Source organism: Trifolium pratense, linkage group LG5, assembly GCF_020283565.1.
Source record: "Trifolium pratense cultivar HEN17-A07 linkage group LG5, ARS_RC_1.1, whole genome shotgun sequence".
Lineage (NCBI taxonomy): Eukaryota > Viridiplantae > Streptophyta > Magnoliopsida > Fabales > Fabaceae > Trifolium > Trifolium pratense.
The window spans coordinates 20,663,427-20,682,669 of NC_060063.1; the positions used below are offsets into that span (position 1 = coordinate 20,663,427).

General features: G+C 31.8%; 3 protein-coding genes across 3 annotated transcripts; 2 read left to right on the plus strand and 1 right to left on the minus strand.

Annotated features, from left to right (window-relative positions):
* Nucleotides 1-311: 311 nt before the first annotated feature.
* On the plus strand, nucleotides 312-883 carry LOC123883946. Its single transcript, XM_045932920.1, has 2 exons — nucleotides 312-621; nucleotides 728-883. Exons 1-2 carry the CDS (start codon nucleotides 330-332, stop codon nucleotides 784-786), a joined length of 351 nt encoding a protein of 116 aa, XP_045788876.1. The 5' UTR covers nucleotides 312-329; the 3' UTR covers nucleotides 787-883.
* A 13,129-nt stretch (nucleotides 884-14,012) lies between these two features.
* Nucleotides 14,013-14,584, plus strand: LOC123883947. Its single transcript, XM_045932921.1, has 2 exons — nucleotides 14,013-14,322; nucleotides 14,429-14,584. The coding sequence occupies exons 1-2, from the start codon at nucleotides 14,031-14,033 to the stop codon at nucleotides 14,485-14,487; spliced, it is 351 nt and encodes a 116-aa protein (XP_045788877.1). The 5' UTR covers nucleotides 14,013-14,030; the 3' UTR covers nucleotides 14,488-14,584.
* A 1,357-nt stretch (nucleotides 14,585-15,941) lies between these two features.
* LOC123883942 lies at nucleotides 15,942-18,954 on the minus strand. The gene is made up of 5 exons (XM_045932915.1): nucleotides 18,482-18,954; nucleotides 18,127-18,256; nucleotides 17,766-18,041; nucleotides 17,577-17,678; nucleotides 15,942-16,655 (listed from the first exon to the last, which is right to left on the minus strand). The coding sequence occupies exons 1-5, from the start codon at nucleotides 18,907-18,909 to the stop codon at nucleotides 16,143-16,145; spliced, it is 1,449 nt and encodes a 482-aa protein (XP_045788871.1). The 5' UTR covers nucleotides 18,910-18,954; the 3' UTR covers nucleotides 15,942-16,142.
* Nucleotides 18,955-19,243: the final 289 nt, after the last annotated feature.

The window sequence follows — 19,243 nt, forward strand, 5'->3', positions numbered from 1 at the left end:
TAAAATATCACCGAATATATAGGTTTTGAATTACATGTTAAAGGGTTGGGCATGATTTCTATCAACCTTTTAGAAAGAAACTATTTTTTCTTTACTAAGAAACTATAAAAACATCGGTTTATGGATGTATTATTTATTAACCTTGTTTAGATTATACTCTTCTTCATTTGTTTCACAAATTTGTTACAAAATCAATTTTGTTAAGTCCATTATATTTATTATATATAAATGTACATTTATGTCCATGCTTATAAATTGAGGTTGTTTTATTCAATTTTTATTATCAAATCAAATTTAGCATATAATATCAAAATTAACATCGAAGAATTATGAAAATGTGTGAGAAGAAAAAGATTGTTTCAATATGTGTGATGATAATGTTAGTTATGGCACACGCTGATAATTCTCCTCCACCTCCATCACAACCTAGTTCACCAACTGGTCGAATCGCTTGTCTTGCCAAATGTGCTTTTAAATGTAAACGCTTCAAAACAAGAATTCCATTATATGCAGGTTGTGTTGCTGCATGTACATTATTGAAATGTCATAAAGTATTGTCAAAAGTTACTTATGATTGTGCAACTAATTGTTCGATGTCCAAGACCTTTAACATCAACACTGGTACATATACTTATACTTTTGTCTCTTATATTTTTATAAGAATAATCTTATAAATAATGATTGCCTTATTTAATTGTGCTTCTTACAATAAATGTCTTTTTCGCAGATGCCGGTGGTGTTAATGATATCGTGAATTCATGCTTGAAATCTTGCAAAAACAAATAAAAATGTTACATCTGTAAATCAATGGTTTTAGGAAAAAAGTTGATATGAGAAATTCTATGTAGAATTGGTAAGGTACTGACGTTGTAATGAAATTTGATTACACAAATAATAAAATAATTTTATCTCATTATTATTCTCTCACATTGTGATATTTTGTTAAAAAATTGACAAAAGATACGATTGAACGTATGTGTAATTGTTTCTGACGTTTTAGTGCAAACATGATTAGTTTTTTGTAATTTTTAATTATGTCGTAATAATGAGTATTATAATTAATTTTAAATATATATTTTTAGTGAAAACTCTTTTTTCACTTGTTCCTGTTGAGGCAAAATCCATTTTAGTGTTTTAATGACAACAAACCTTATGGAATAAATGTTAAGTTTTATGAATGGTGATCTACTGATGTTTGCACTTGAGTTTTTGTTGAAAGATAGGTAATGACAAAAGTGGACAATCTAGAAGCCACTCACATCAACAAGTACATTTTATATACTCAAGCAATGAAAGAATCAGAGTAGCATCAGATGATCATAACAATAGCATCACAAGCTTCATGAAGATTTTTAAAGGATGTTGTTTGAATCATAAGAAGTTTCATTTGAAGATTCAAACAAGAAAGCAAGTTTCATGGTTAATAGTCTTCCTCATCACCACAAGGTTCACAATGAGCTTAAAGATTCAAGGAAGAATATGAAGATCATAGTTGATGGAAATACTTGCATCACAAGCTACACAAGAACAGATTTGATGTTATCATGTCAAAACTCACATTGAGTTTTGTTACATGCTTTCAGGATTTACTACTACAATTAACATCAATGGAAATTATGCATATGTTGAAGATCTTCAAAACCTACTCAAAGTTTCATCTTAGCTTCTCAAGACAAGAATGATCTAAGAATGATTTTCCATGAATTTACAAAGGAGCTTATGCACCACAAGGCATAAAAGTTTCAATCATTGTCTAAGCTAGAAAATGATAATCCTCATGATGAGTACTCCCACGCCTCCACTAAAAGCATCTCAAAGTACTCAATGAACAAGCAACAATGTGTGCAAAACATCAAGAGGAATTGTGGAAAGTTTTGCAGCAACATGAAGATCCCTCTTTAAGAAAATCTTGAGATACTGTTTCAAGAATGATCTGAGAACATTCTTAACAGACAGACTGCACTTTTGAATATAAGCACATTTTGGATTAAGTGCTTTCTGATTTTATAAGTCAACTTTGGACAAAACAAATAAGCACTTTACAAAGGAAATATGGATCAAATCTCTACAGAAGATAATATCTTTTTGGATCAACACTTTTGATGGAAAATGAGCATATACCTTTCCTAGTCATAATTCATGCAATGAATTATAAGCTTGATCTTTCATGATCTTTTATGGTATTGATCATCCAATAAAAATACCTGATCAAATATCATAGACCAATCAGAATGCAACAACACATTGTGAACCATGAGTTATGATGTACTTGCAAAAAGACTATGTGGGAACATTCTTCAATGGTGGTGTCATAGAAGTACTTTTTGTCTCATATGCTCTTGTACTATTCCAGCTGGTTTATTCCCAAGCTAATGCTATCTCTGAAGTGTCCTCAAGCCTATTTGAACAGCTGCACATCACAAGGAAGGAAGGATGAAGGTTCATCACAATTGGCTGGTGCAGTTAAGACTGTTTCAAGACTGATGCAAGACTGATCCTGCACACAGTTTTTCAAAACCATTTCCAACTGTCATAAGTCCTTTTCTGAGCATCCAAACGGCTATATCTGATACATGACAGTGGAAGGAAGTAAGAAACAACTCATATGTACTTGGTAACAGCTCACACACATTTGGATCTTATGGATCAAAGCCAAATGGAAATCAAGACTGGTTCAAGACTGATTCAAGAACGTTCCTGCACACAGTTTTGCAAAACCATCTCCAACTGTCATGAGTCCTTTTACTGAGGTTCCAAACGGCTATATCTGACCTCTGACATTGGAAGGAAGCAGGAAACAACTCATTTGTACTTGCCAACAGCTCACACTTCTTTGGCTCTTGTGGATCAAAGCAAAATTCAGTTCAAGACTGTTTCAAGAATGAGCAGAGAATCTGGCAATTTTGCAGCAGCTGTCTAAAGCATCTTTGGCACTGAGTAACAGCTATAATTTGCTCTCTAACTGATATACTTGAAGGCCAAGACTCACACATAAGGTTGCATCTATAAAAGGCAAGCAAATCCAAGAGAAAGAGCAAGAGTTCAAGCTACAAATCATCAATTACTTGTTTTTGTCTACAAGTCCTAAAGCTCTTCTTTCATCTCTCAAACTCAGGCTCTTCATTCACATCATACTTCTGAGTTTATTGAGTGTTTCTATTTGCTTCTCAAACAACCTTTGAGTTTCTACAAGCAAATTTCTCAAGAGACCACTTTTCAACATAACCCACTTTTAAGTGGTTATATCTTTGTCTCTCAATTTTACCACTCACACTCCATCTCTCTATCAACCTATTGGATCACAATATTACTGAGTGTATTAAGTGTATTTTGTATAAGCTTCTCAAACTAGTTTTGAGTTTTTGTATAAGCTTAGATCCAGAACAACTTCCCTTTGTAAAAAGAAGATTGGCTCAAGTCAATACGTAACTATTGATTGAGTGACACCTCTGTAAGGCTGAGGTAGATCAAGCTTGTAGGGATTGGAGGTTTCTGATCGTGGTTTAGATCAAAGAAGATTTGTATTTGAGATCGGTAGTATCTCGAGATCATAGTGGAAAACTCACAGGCGTGGGGACTGGACTAGCCCAGGATTTGGGTGAACCAGTATAATTTTTGTGTGTAAATCTCTCTTACCTTTAACTATTTATTTACTGCATACACACATCACACAAACCACTTAATCTACATTCACTTTGAATTCTCACGCAGCAGAGAACATTCTCAGAACAAGCTCACGCAGCAGAGAACATTCTCAGAACAAGCTGTTTTATATTCCACTAACATTTATCCAAGTATACACTTGAGATTAATTTTGTAGAGTGCAGGATTAATTTTAAAATGGTCACATTTCAAACCCCCCCTTTCTTGTGACTATTTCTTCCACTTCAATTGGCATCAGAGCTCTGGCTCTAAGGTTTAAACACTTAACAGTGTTAGAGGAAAAGATTCAGGAAGAAGTGATGTCAAAACCTGCAAATCAAAGTGCATGCCGTAAGTGCAAAAAGAAGGGACATTCCAAAACGAAATGTTCTCAAAACAAGAAAATGCAAAGAGAGCTCGCTTCCAAGAAGAAATTCATGATGACAACAAAATGTGACTTTGATGATTCAAAAATAGAAGAAAAAGGCAACACATGCCTAATGGTAAATAAAGAGGTAACATATTCTAAACCTTGTTCTTTATGTATTAAAAGGGAAGTTGAATTTAATAGTCTTCTAAATGACTCAAACTCTCTATCTGAAAAGTGTACTTTACTAGAAAATCAACTATTTGAGATGAATAAAGAAAATGAGAAATTACAAATCTTGAATGATAAATATTTTAAAATTATTCAAGAATTGCAATACTCTCATCTTAATATGTTTGAGCAACAAAAGATTCTCCATGATAAACAAACCACTAATCATCTTTTAGAATGTTCTAAAATTCATGAAAAGGATGTTGTTTTAAAAGAAAATAATTCAGATTTGGAAAAAGTCATAACAAGCTCTGTAAAATCTACAAAGAATTTTCAAAACATTAAGGAATCACAAGTTATAATCTTTGACAAAACTAGTTTAGGTTGTAGAACTTTTCAAAAACAAAAGTCATTTGAGGATTGTTTTGTTCCTCATAATGATCAAAGAATACAAAGATACAAATGCTCATATTGTTCCAAATATGGTCATATTGAATCCTTTTGTTTTAAAAAAAAAATTCAAAAGAAAAGAACATTCTCATCAGAAACAAGAACAGTCTCAGAATGTTCTGAAAATGCATTTTTATTCCAAATCTTCCTATAAGAGATCAACTTATTATCATAAGAAGAAATCTTATAAGAGGAACAACACTAACCTCCAAGGACCCAAATCACTATGGGTACCAAAATCATTATTAACTTGTGTTGCAGGAATGTCTTTAAGCAATCAAGAAAAAACTTTGAGGCTTGGAAAATTGATGCTCAAGGAATATGACTTTAGAAAGACAATATTTCCTCACATTTAAAAAGGGAGGAATGGTGAATCTACAACCGTTGCAATCATCGACAAAAATCAAACCAAAGGTACATGTATCATTAAGTAAAATGATTTTGCATAAACTAAGGATGATTGATATGTTAAAGGTCTAACACATAACTTCATTAAATTTTGGGAAAATTGGAATTAAAGTTATTTCATCCTCATCCTCATGATTATGATACTTAGATGATTTTTAAATCAAAATCATGTTTTAATGTCCTTGAAAAAGATAAATATTTTGGACATAAAATGGCCTGTCAAATAAGTATGAAAACTTTGGCAAATTTATTCAATTTTGATCTAGTTAGATATTTGTTAAAAATTGGTTTTGAATATGATAAAGTTTGTGAAACTTGTATTTATTATGTAAAGAGTAGTCTTCATTTGAAAAATACAATTTTAACCAAAAATCTTTTTGAACTACTTTATATTGATTTATTTGTTCATTACAAAACTACTAGTCTTTTCACTTTGTACTACTTGATGATTTATTCAACTTGGACTTTATTTTTAAAGCAAAAGAACAATTTCTTTTAAGGCTTTTAAAGTTTTGTGAAAAATGTTCAAACTTTAAAAACTCAAAAATCATCTCTTAGTAGTAGTGATCATGGGGAGATTATGAAAAACTATATATCAAAACATTCTTTGAAGAAAATGATATTTCACTTGATTTTCTTGATTTAGAATTTCAGCAAAAACAAAATTGTTATAAAGAAAAATTCATTAAATGAAATATTTTTAATCAAGTGTTGAAAAATATTTTTGAAAGAAACCATAGACATTGCATATGTTTTTGCATCATGTTTCTACTTGAGTAAAACTCCAATCCATGTGAAAATATAGAAATCCAATCATATCATGCTTTTATATTTTTTTGTCATTACTATAATTTGGCATAGCAAAAAAAAAATTAATTAAGAAGATTTTTTTTAAATTATCAAAAACATAGTTTTTGGGATACTCTCTTCATTCTCTAAAGTTATAGTATATGTAATTTCAAATTTACAAGTTGTATAAATCATGTTAATTACTTTTGATGAGTTTGACAACTTTTATGATAAGAGAAAAGATAATGATGTTGATGATGATACACAACTACGAGAAGAGACCATGAATCAAAAGTTTAAGATTGTTCAAACATCACCTCTACAAATACATCTGAAGAGTTTGAAGTTGACTTACCATCATCCTCATAATTGAATCATTAATAGCTCCATTGAAAGAATAAGAATTGAATTTTCTATTGAAGAAAATGGACGGATGTAAAATGAATAAGTATGTGGATGTCATTCTTGAATGATCGTAATGTTCTCCCATTTATAAGAATGTTCACCATTGGAAGGAGCCATGGTATATGAAGACAACTTGTACACTCATGTTCAAGTAAGAAGAAATGAGTTTATCCAAGAAATGTTCATTGAAAGCTGAGATTATTAAAGGAGTACAATCTGAGAACGTTCTTGCTGCTATGGTAACAACTGCCAAAGGAAAATGACCTCTCATTGAGCGCACTGAATCTTAGTCTAAGTCCATTCCCTTTGTAGACCTTAATGCATGCATCGCTGCATTTTTGACTCAAGTAAAGATTGTTGATCTCACTCCTTCACAAAGCTTCTATAAGAGTTCTTGGATATTTTTCAACCATACCTCATTCTTTTGACCACTCTTTATTTTTCCCATCTGAGAATCACTATCAAATATCTTTTGATTCAATTTTTAGCTCTGAATTCCTAAACAAAAAATTGCTCAAAATACCAAGCCCAAAAACCCCAGAATATTTGTTCCCATATTCTCTACATCCACTGCACCAGTTTGAGATGAAGCAAACACCAGCGTTCTAAGATGGGACTTTGAAAAAGAGAGAAACTTGGATGCGTTACTTTATACTTTGTTGGATCCAGTAGATTAATCTGAGAACGTTCTTCCTGCCAAGTCAACAAGTGAAAAGGCAAAAAAAGTTCTACTTTAAGATAACCAATTGCAGCTCTAATTTTTCACCGTGACACCTCATTATTCAAGCATTAACATTGGTATTGGACCAACCTCTTCTCAAACTATTGACTAAGATACTTGAGAGATGATGAATTTACTCAACATTGGAGAATGCTCTAAAAGATAAAACTTTTCTCCTCAACCGTCAACCAAGTGTCTTATATTTACAATGACGAGCATGTGGTGAAATTTCAAACAATTGAAGATGCTCCCATCATTGAATCTCAAGTGAAGAAATCCATTATATAAGGTACACAAAATTCTAGATCTTATAACATTTGCATTATATTAAGCTTAAATACATTTATGCAATGTTATTATGTGATTGATTTAATGATCTTGAAATCTAGAATTCAGTGTGAAATTTTCTCTATACAAGTATATGATTTTAAAAGCTTAAATTGCATATCATTGCTTGTTAATGACTAGTATGTGCATATGCTTAATTCATATCTTTAATGAACTCTTTGTTCTTACACTTTTTCATGATTTTTGTTCATATAATGTAAAATCATCTCTTTCAAAATATCATGCTAAGTGTTAAATGAATGAACATTTTTGCTATGCAAAATCATCTTTCTACACCTTTGTAAGCAATACATTTTCAAAAATGCTATACTCATATTGCTATCAAAGTTTTTGTTAAGGGTTATTTTATCAAGTTAGATTTTCTCCATATGTCTTAGTCACATTTTTCAATGATCAATTTTATTTTGATATACCAAACGACAATTTTATTTTAAATTAACACTTGTCTTAATTTATGATCTCGTGATAAATATTTTAAAAAAAGTTCATGATCACATTGTTGATAAATATTTTTAAAATACAAGTCATGTTATGTGCTTAATGAAAAATTATCCTTAATGATCAATGAATAATTTTTGGAGTTAGTCTCTTAATTATCCTTCATGATAGACCAAAACTTTTAGAACAAGAAAAATGACATAAAACTCATAATTTTGATAAACCATTATATGTCATATTTGTTCTTACATAAGTCCGGCTTATAATATACTTTTTTATGAAAACACATTTTTTCTATAAGTCTTTTATATGTGCACCGCTCTCAATTTAAAACTTTGGATGAATCCAATTTTGTTGCACATCTTGATTAGCCTATTGTTTGCTTAATTGATGATTAAGTAGAACTTTTTGAACATGGCTTCTCAAAAATTGAGATTTTGTTATGACTTATGTAAAAGATCCTCCTTCAAAGGTTTTAAATGAATATCCATTTTTTGTTGGATTTATTATTTGAAGGATTTTAACAAGAGAACATATGATTGGTCTTCATGAGAATAATCTGTGTGTCTACTCTCCATAAAATTAGAATTTGGTCTAAGAATAATAATTCTTGCACATTATGTTCATAAACTCATATTTGACTTTTTCTCAACATGAAAGTATTTTTTCTACACTTATGTGTTATGATAGAAATACGATCAGATGTTTTAACATAAGATCCTCTTGAATTTTTTGCTATAAAAAGGAAACATCTTCAGCGTAGAAATATTTGGAAAAGAGAGAAATTTATTTATGACATGTTGTCAATTTACTCTGATTTCAAAGTTTTTCATATGCGCAATTTTCTCTCTAATTTCAAAGTTTTTGGACAATTCTAAATTATATTTTATTAATAAAATGACCACAACATAGTCTTGTCCATCATTTTTTTTTGGAATGATCATGTTTTAAAAGAAAAAAGTTACCTCTACCCAAATTATTTTGAAACTTTTAGAGAATATTCATCTCATAAGATTTAGGGAGAGTTTTTCTAAATTTTGAGAATATTTGTTTCTTTAGAACTTGCAATATCTTTGAGGTCAAAATCCTTTTTTAAATTGAGAATGTATAACATTATCTTTTAAAATCAAATATGTTCACATGTGATTTAATCATTATTCATGTTGTGATTGTAATATTTGATTGAAATGATTATTGATGATCATACATGCTATGTGCTTTAATGTTTAAATGCAAACTTGATAAGTTTGATATATGAATGAACTTCTCAACTTCATGTATGCAATGTTTATTACATTTGAATCCTATCATTGCACTTCATATTTAAAATTACTCCCAATACTTTTTGATAGATGACAAAAGGGGGAGAGATATATATGATGGGAGAGAAATGTTAGATGAAACTAATTAATGAAGAATGTTATGAATTAACCTCTTGCATGTATTTAGGGGGAGTTTAATTAGAATGATAAGAATTAAACCCTTGCATGTGTTTAGGGGGAGCTTAATTGCATATCTACGAACATTCTTGCATTTGTTATTATTTCCATCCATAAAACATAAGATTTATTCAAAAGGTTTGTCATCATCAAAAAGGGGGAGATTGTTGAGGCAAAATCCATTTTAGTGTTTTAATGACAACAAACCTTATGGAATAAATGTTAAGTTTTATGAATGGTGATCTACTGATGTTTGCACTTGAGTTTTTGTTGAAAGATAGGTAATGACAAAAGTGGACAATCTAGAAGCCACTCACATCAACAAGTACATTTTATATACTCAAGCAATGAAAGAATCAGAGTAGCATCAGATGATCATAACAATAGCATCACAAGCTTCATGAAGATTTTTAAAGGATGTTGTTTGAATCATAAGAAGTTTCATTTGAAGATTCAAACAAGAAAGCAAGTTTCATGGTTAATAGTCTTCCTCATCACCACAAGGTTCACAATGAGCTTAAAGATTCAAGGAAGAATATGAAGATCATAGTTGATGGAAATACTTGCATCACAAGCTACACAAGAACAGATTTGATGTTATCATGTCAAAACTCACATTGAGTTTTGTTACATGCTTTCAGGATTTACTACTACAATTAACATCAATGGAAATTATGCATATGTTGAAGATCTTCAAAACCTACTCAAAGTTTCATCTTAGCTTCTCAAGACAAGAATGATCTAAGAATGATTTTCCATGAATTTACAAAGGAGCTTATGCACCACAAGGCATAAAAGTTTCAATCATTGTCTAAGCTAGAAAATGATAATCCTCATGATGAGTACTCCCACGCCTCCACTAAAAGCATCTCAAAGTACTCAATGAACAAGCAACAATGTGTGCAAAACATCAAGAGGAATTGTGGAAAGTTTTGCAGCAACATGAAGATCCCTCTTTAAGAAAATCTTGAGATACTGTTTCAAGAATGATCTGAGAACATTCTTAACAGACAGACTGCACTTTTGAATATAAGCACATTTTGGATTAAGTGCTTTCTGATTTTATAAGTCAACTTTGGACAAAACAAATAAGCACTTTACAAAGGAAATATGGATCAAATCTCTACAGAAGATAATATCTTTTTGGATCAACACTTTTGATGGAAAATGAGCATATACCTTTCCTAGTCATAATTCATGCAATGAATTATAAGCTTGATCTTTCATGATCTTTTATGGTATTGATCATCCAATAAAAATACCTGATCAAATATCATAGACCAATCAGAATGCAACAACACATTGTGAACCATGAGTTATGATGTACTTGCAAAAAGACTATGTGGGAACATTCTTCAATGGTGGTGTCATAGAAGTACTTTTTGTCTCATATGCTCTTGTACTATTCCAGCTGGTTTATTCCCAAGCTAATGCTATCTCTGAAGTGTCCTCAAGCCTATTTGAACAGCTGCACATCACAAGGAAGGAAGGATGAAGGTTCATCACAATTGGCTGGTGCAGTTAAGACTGTTTCAAGACTGATGCAAGACTGATCCTGCACACAGTTTTTCAAAACCATTTCCAACTGTCATAAGTCCTTTTCTGAGCATCCAAACGGCTATATCTGATACATGACAGTGGAAGGAAGTAAGAAACAACTCATATGTACTTGGTAACAGCTCACACACATTTGGATCTTATGGATCAAAGCCAAATGGAAATCAAGACTGGTTCAAGACTGATTCAAGAACGTTCCTGCACACAGTTTTGCAAAACCATCTCCAACTGTCATGAGTCCTTTTACTGAGGTTCCAAACGGCTATATCTGACCTCTGACATTGGAAGGAAGCAGGAAACAACTCATTTGTACTTGCCAACAGCTCACACTTCTTTGGCTCTTGTGGATCAAAGCAAAATTCAGTTCAAGACTGTTTCAAGAATGAGCAGAGAATCTGGCAATTTTGCAGCAGCTGTCTAAAGCATCTTTGGCACTGAGTAACAGCTATAATTTGCTCTCTAACTGATATACTTGAAGGCCAAGACTCACACATAAGGTTGCATCTATAAAAGGCAAGCAAATCCAAGAGAAAGAGCAAGAGTTCAAGCTACAAATCATCAATTACTTGTTTTTGTCTACAAGTCCTAAAGCTCTTCTTTCATCTCTCAAACTCAGGCTCTTCATTCACATCATACTTCTGAGTTTATTGAGTGTTTCTATTTGCTTCTCAAACAACCTTTGAGTTTCTACAAGCAAATTTCTCAAGAGACCACTTTTCAACATAACCCACTTTTAAGTGGTTATATCTTTGTCTCTCAATTTTACCACTCACACTCCAGCTCTCTATCAACCTATTGGATCACAATATTACTGAGTGTATTGAGTGTATTTTGTATAAGCTTCTCAAACTAGTTTTGAGTTTTTGTATAAGCTTAGATCCAGAACAACTTCCCTTTGTAAAAAGAAGATTGGCTCAAGTCAATACGTAACTATTGATTGAGTGACACCTCTGTAAGGCTGAGGTAGATCAAGCTTGTAGGGATTGGAGGTTTCTGATCGTGGTTTAGATCAAAGAAGATTTGTATTTGAGATCGGTAGTATCTCGAGATCATAGTGGAAAACTCACAGGCGTGGGGACTGGACTAGCCCAGGATTTGGGTGAACCAGTATAATTTTTGTGTGTGAATCTCTCTTACCTTTAACTATTTATTTACTGCATACACACATCACACAAACCACTTAATCTACATTCACTTTGAATTCTCACGCAGCAGAGAACATTCTCAGAACAAGCTCACGCAGCAGAGAACATTCTCAGAACAAGCTGTTTTATATTCCACTAACATTTATCCAAGTATACACTTGAGATTAATTTTGTAGAGTGCAGGATTAATTTTAAAAGGGTCACAATTCAAACCCCCCCTTTCTTGTGACTATTTCTTCCACTTCAGTTCCTATATTATAGGTGTAAAAACAATTACAATCATCGTAAAGAATGAAATCCACCAAAAAATTTATAGTGGCTAATTTTAAAAAAATTACATAATTTTTATATTTAGATTATTTTAATTTGAATAAATGTTTTTCCATTTTGGGTTGTCGTTTAATATGATTACGAAGAAAGTCAGCCATAATTTGTATAGGGGACTAAGTGATACATGTAGTTTAAAAATAAATTAGATATATAATTGTAGACCTGATAACCCATTATATTGATCGATTTTGTTTATGTGAAAATATTCTAAAGCATTCCTAATAAATTTGAATTTTTTGAATTAGACTTAATTATTGAAAAAAAATTAAAGACGGATCATTGAATAAAATGCTTACATTCTTTCCATCAATTTATTGCTTAAAAAATTGGTATAAAATCTCTGACATCTAAGAAGAAATTTGAAAAAATTTGAAATCCTGTTCTCGGCAGGACAGATGTCATACACGATGTCTAGGACAACTGTGTAGATTGCCAGATTTCTCAGACAATTAGTTTGACAACTTGATCGCAGGATCAATTTAATTATATTGAAGTAAAATACTAAAAATAATAATGACACAAGTAATTGTTAACCCAGTTCAATGCAAACCACACCTACTCTAGGGGATACCAATCCAGGAAGAGAAACTCACTACTATGAATTAATACTTAGTCTTACAACGCATACCAAAACCTATTGATATGTATGCCTTTTCTTAATCCTAGTGGTTTGGGACCAGACCCACAGGTTATGCGTTTTTAGCTGTTCAAGTGTTGGTGAAGCTCCTCTCTGATTGCGACATGGGAAAAAGGGGTTTTACGTGTATATAAAGTCTACTTATTTAGGTTGTTTTGTATATTTAAAGAGTACAATATTTGATTCAATAATTTCTATAAACATGGTTTTACTAAATTAAATACAATAGTATTATTTTTGTAAAGAAGATTGTAATACCTAGAACCAATGTTTATAAATAACTTTCAATTTTTCCGTTGCGTATTTCTGAAAAAGAGTTAATAAAGGTAGAATCACTACAATAATGGGTTTGGGTGTTACACACATTGCTATCATTTCAATTAGGATAATGATCATAAATTTATCATGGTCCATTCATTAGCGTTGTAGAACCGTATCCTTTTACGAGACAATCTTCTCTTTCTCAATTTGTTCTACATTATCAATTAGTAGATCATCCTAGTAGGCAATAAACATATAATTAGAGACACTAGGAAACTCATGTCGACCTCCGTTAAACTTTTTAGTGCTTCTTGATTTCGTGTTTCTTCAAGAGAAATCTCTAACAGGGCGCTTTCCATCTTTTTATAAGTATCAGGATTGGCCCTGAAAATTTGGAAGCCCAACCACAAATGTTAAAAACGAACTCTTAATAAAAAAATGTAAAAAGTTTCAAAAAGAATTATCCTTATCTAAATAGTAAATAAAATCAATAACATAAAAAAAAAAGTCATATTTGTATCGAACATAAATAAAATATCCTTATTCTAATGAAAGACATATTAAAAGATATAACTGAGCCACCATTAAAAAAAAAAAATATCACCGAATATATAAGTTTTGAATTACATGTTAAAGGGTTGGGCATGATTTCTATCAACCTTTTAGAAAGAAACTATTTTTTCTTTATTAAGAAACTATAAAAACATCGGTTTATGGATGTATTATTTATTAACCTTGTTTAGATTATACTCTTCTTCATTTGTTTCACAAATTTGTTACAAAATCAATTTTGTTAAGTCCATTATATTTATTATATATAAATGTACATTTATGTCCATGCTTATAAATTGAGGTTGTTTTATTCAATTTTTATTATCAAATCAAATTTAGCATATAATATCAAAATTAACATCGAAGAATTATGAAAATGTGTGAGAAGAAAAAGATTGTTTCAATATGTGTGATGATAATGTTAGTTATGGCACACGCTGATAATTCTCCTCCACCTCCATCACAACCTAGTTCACCAACTGGTCGAATCGCTTGTCTTGCCAAATGTGCTTTTAAATGTAAACGCTTCAAAACAAGAATTCCATTATATGCAGGTTGTGTTGCTGCATGTACATTATTGAAATGTCATAAAGTATTGTCAAAAGTTACTTATGATTGTGCAACTAATTGTTCGATGTCCAAGACCTTTAACATCAACACTGGTACATATACTTATACTTTTGTCTCTTATATTTTTATAAGAATAATCTTATAAATAATGATTGCCTTATTTAATTGTGCTTCTTACAATAAATGTCTTTTTCGCAGATGCCGGTGGTGTTAATGATATCGTGAATTCATGCTTGAAATCTTGCAAAAACAAATAAAAATGTTACATCTGTAAATCAATGGTTTTAGGAAAAAAGTTGATATGAGAAATTCTATGTAGAATTGGTAAGGTACTGACGTTGTAATGAAATTTGATTACACAAATAATAAAATAATTTTATCTCATTATTATTCTCTCACATTGTGATATTTTGTTAAAAAATTGACAAAAGATACGATTTAACGTATGTGTAATTGTTTCTGACGTTTTAGTGCAAACATGATTAGTTTTTTGTAATTTTTAATTATGTCGTAATAATGAGTATTATAATTAATTTTAAATATATATTTTTAGTGAAAACTCTTTTTTCACTTGTTCCTATATTATAGGTGTAAAAACAATTACAATCATCGTAAAGAATGAAATCCACCAAAAAATTTATAGTGGCTAATTTTAAAAAAATTATATAATTTTTATATTTAGATTATTTTAATTTGAATAAATGTTTTTCCATTATGGGTTGTCGTTTAATATGATTACGAAGAAAGTCAGCCATAATTTGTATAGGGGACTAAATGATACAAGTATTTTAAAAATAAAATTAGATATATAATTGTAGACCTGATAACCCATTATATTGATCGATTTTGTTTATGTGAAAATATTCTAAAGCATTCCTAATAAATTTGAATTTTTTGAATTAGACTTAATTATTTAAAAAAAATTAAAGACGTATCATTAAATAAAATGCTTACATTCTTTCCATCAATTTATTGCTTAAAAAATTGGTATAAAATCTCTGACATCTAAGAAGAAATTTGAAAAAATTTGAAATCCTGTTCTCGGCAGGACATATGTCATACACGATGTCTAGGACAACTGTGTAGATTGCCAGATTTCTCAGACAATTAGTTTGACAACTTGATCGCAGGATCAATTTAATTATATTGAAGTAAAATACTAAAAATAATAACGACACAAGTAATTGTTACACTACAACAAAACTGCTCTGGAGCGTCGGTCAAAATTAGACACTAAATGGCAAAAAACGGACTCTAACAGGTTTTAGCGTCAGCTTAGCATCCATGTCGTGGTAGACGCTTAAACGCTCGAAGTTAGACAGTTGCGTCCAGCAGACGCTATTTGGCATCCGTTCAATTAGACGCTACATTGAAGCTAGTAACATGTATATATGGCAGACGCTAGTAGCTTCGGTTATTGCGTGACGCTACAGATATATATCAGTCTCATAAAGTGTCACCTGTAGAGTCCACTTGACAGACGCTAACTGTAGCGTCTGCCCCTGATGGATGCTATGCGTTGGTTTTAGAATTATGTAGCATCACCTAACAATTAGCTAAGCTGACGCTTTTGTAATTTTTTTTTTTTTTTAGCTAATGGAAAGTCACCTAACAATTACTATTCATGCATTTAAAATATAAATTCTTATCCAAGACCAACTATATATATATATATATATATATATATATTATAACCATATAAAATGTCAACATAAAGGTCTATATATCCATAAAAATAACCCACAAAATATATAACCCACCAAAATATATAACCCATCAAAGCAACCCTTAAACTTCCATCAAAATAACCCTCAAAGTCTACAACCATCAAAATAACCCTTAAGCTTACCATCAAAATAACCCACAAATCTACAACCATCAAAATAACCCATAAAATCTACAACTATCAAAATCAAGCATCTTCCTCGTCATCAACCGATTGATCATCTAATTCATCATCATAATGAGGATGAGAACTATGACGAGAATGACCACTACAAGAGCCTGACTCCAAAGCCATCATGCGTCTACTGAATTCTTCAAACTTCATTTCCAAGTTTTGTGTCCGGTCTTGAGCTTTAGCAGCATCGTCTTCAGCTTTAGCAGCTCTCGCATTTGCCGCAGCAGCCGCAGCTCTAGCAGCTTCAGCATCTGCACGTGCTGCAGCAGCCTCGGCTCTAGCAGCCTCAATGAGTTGGTTATCATGTTCCCTAATGTGAGTTTCCTCTGCCTCATAAGTCAAGTGTGTGACACCATGAATAAGGTTTACAGCCAAGTGCCCAGTTCCATAACACCTTCCCCGAGACTTACCCCCAGAAACATCTTTCCATAAATGAATTCTCTGCGATCCATCAACCTCTTGAGTTTCACCGGTAACAACACCGTCAATTTGTGTCATTTTAGCAAGACGATCATGATATTCAGCCTGTAAATGAAAATATGATACTAACATCAATAAATGACAAGAGAATGTATTCAGATATAATGAGAGTATTTGGTATATTGTCTTTATTTCTACTATGTATTTAGATTAATAATAACAACTTGAACTCTATATCAGTACAGAAATCACAATAGATACTTAAGTAGTTATATTGCAAGTTAAGTCTTAAGCTAGCTTTTATAGGTAAATACTTAAGTAGTTATTACTTATTAGTACAAAAACATTTATTTACTTATATCTTTGGAGCTCACCATATATTGAAATTTTGGGGTGAGACACTATAATATTAGTACAGAAACAGGTCCTGATATAGGACAGCAACATGATATAACACATAACATAATCAACATCCAAGCTTAAGGAAAACAGTCCTTGATGTTTCTTCAAAAATAAAGAATACTACATGACAGATGATTAAACTATAAATAGAGAATCATATCTAAGAAAGTTTGAAGATTAAACTATAAAAGCTTGTTTTGTTAGTTTACTCATTCTTAAAGATTTAGTGAAGACCATAGTGGTAAATTGGTAATAGAATTTGACAGATGTCTTTGAATATTTAGCAAGTCAGTTCTAACATGCACAAAAGTCATGAATTCCATTAAATGATTAAAGAATTAAAATTTGAACATTTAAAATAACAGGTCAGCAATATGTTATAACATATAACATAATCAACATCCAAGCATAAGGAAAAATGTCCCTGATGTTTCTTCAAAAATAAAGAATACTAGATGACGGATGAAGCTGATTGACTGGCTTACAGTTATGCATGCATTCATCGGTATAAAAATCAAAAAAGATTTCTTAACTTTCAAATACACACATCAACTAAACAATATTTCTAAACTAAAATAAAGAATACTAGATGACATTCATGCTTTCAATTGAATATTGACTTACATGGGTTCTCTCTGAACGACGATCAACCCACTGACCGGTCTTCTTTTTGTGGGTAACCACAAAAAGTTCATCGGGAAGGACAGGTCTCCCAAACTTAATAGCCTATAAATAAAAATAGTGTATGATTACAAATTGCACAAGATTTAAATATAATGAATTACACAATGTAAGTACGGATTGAATACATACCATGTCATGTGCAATTTCGTGATGAGCTCTACGACCCGAGGTATGGAGTGCGCCTTTACTTGAAGCTCGATTAATCTTATTTCGTTCAGACTTCACCTTGAAATCTTCTTTCTGCCAAATGTCAGTAACATACTTCCATCCATCGCTCTCCATCCACAAGGGTTTTTTATTCTTATCTCTTGCCTTGGTAAGGATATCGGTCAAACGTTTGGCGCATCTTTGATGAAAAATTTTCTTAATTTTTTCCTCGTGACGAGGTTCCCATGAAACAAACTTCTGAAATAATAAAACAATAATTTATTACATAGTCTCAGCAAATCATCATAAACATCATTAAATCACCACAAAATTAATGTCTTACTCGAAATCTCTCAAACCAAGTATCTTTTTTTTCAGGAGGTGTGATATCACTATAGCAAGTGATATTGTTTGGAAACTTCTTTTCTATAACATGCCTAATCGCTGCAGCAGCTTCTTTGCTTGGAGCAAACCTAATAACACATGTATGAAACCACAAAATGGTTTGATTATTCTCATACTAGCTTACATTATAGTTAAGTTATATATTAATTTGATAATCAGATGATGAATTTCATTGTAATTAACTTATATATGAATTTGAAAATCAGATGATGAATTACATAATATTTAAGTTATATATTAATTTGAAAATCAGATTATCGTGGTTTTTCAATGAGGATGTATTATGGTCTTACCCGGTTCCAGCAGGACGTATGATGACCTTCCCATGAGCATCTTTATCATGGTTGTCTTCTTCCTCACCGTCTTCGTTGTCCCCCACCACATCGTCTTCGTTGTCCCCCTCCTCATCCTCTTGCTCGTCCTCTTGATGATGAGGATCTATCTCCATATCATGTGTTGTGAATTGGGGACCTTGCTGAAATTGATGAGGCAATGTGAATCCTGGGGTAGGAACGAATCTGAACGCCTCAGGAGTAGTAGTCTGGATCGGTGGTGGCCTCTGAGTCGGTGCTGCAACCTGAGAAGGTGGTGCCAGAATTGATGTTGCAACTTGAACCGATGTCGCAGCTTGAACCGGTTGTGCTTTCTGGACTACAAATGGTGTTTTCTGGATTGTAGATGGTGCTTTCTGGACTGCAGATGGTGCTTTTTGTTGGCGCATTCGATTATTGCCTATTGCAAGAGAACCTGGCAAAACCCGCGAACAGTTCTTGCTAATTGGTGGCTTTCTTTGAGTGCCACGGCCTGCCTTTTGCAAGCTAGAAAAAGAATATACAATTACCATAAGTTTTACATTTAAGTTGGGTGTAGAATATTAGAAGACAATGAATAAAATCTTACCAGTTCTTGTTAATCGGCTTTTTTCCATGAGCTTCACGGCCTCGTCCTGTCATTAAAAAGCTAGAAAACAAATAATATAACTTACATTAGTTTAACAAAAATATAATATATTAAGAAACCAAATTCATATACAACATCAATACAACCAAAAAAAC

Coding starts and splice junctions, on each gene's coding strand:
- LOC123883946 (XM_045932920.1), top strand. CDS start 330: ATGAAAATGTGTGAGAAGAAAAAGATTGTTTCAATATGTGTGATGATA. Junction 622..727: donor GACCTTTAACATCAACACTG/GTACATATACTT, acceptor TCTTTTTCGCAG/ATGCCGGTGGTGTTAATGAT.
- LOC123883942 (XM_045932915.1), bottom strand. CDS start 18,909: ATGCGCCAACAAAAAGCACCATCTGCAGTCCAGAAAGCACCATCTACA. Junction 17,679..17,765: donor ACGAAATTGCACATGACATG/GTATGTATTCAA, acceptor TTTTATTTATAG/GCTATTAAGTTTGGGAGACC. Junction 16,656..17,576: donor GTCGTTCAGAGAGAACCCAT/GTAAGTCAATAT, acceptor TTTCATTTACAG/GCTGAATATCATGATCGTCT.
- LOC123883947 (XM_045932921.1), top strand. CDS start 14,031: ATGAAAATGTGTGAGAAGAAAAAGATTGTTTCAATATGTGTGATGATA. Junction 14,323..14,428: donor GACCTTTAACATCAACACTG/GTACATATACTT, acceptor TCTTTTTCGCAG/ATGCCGGTGGTGTTAATGAT.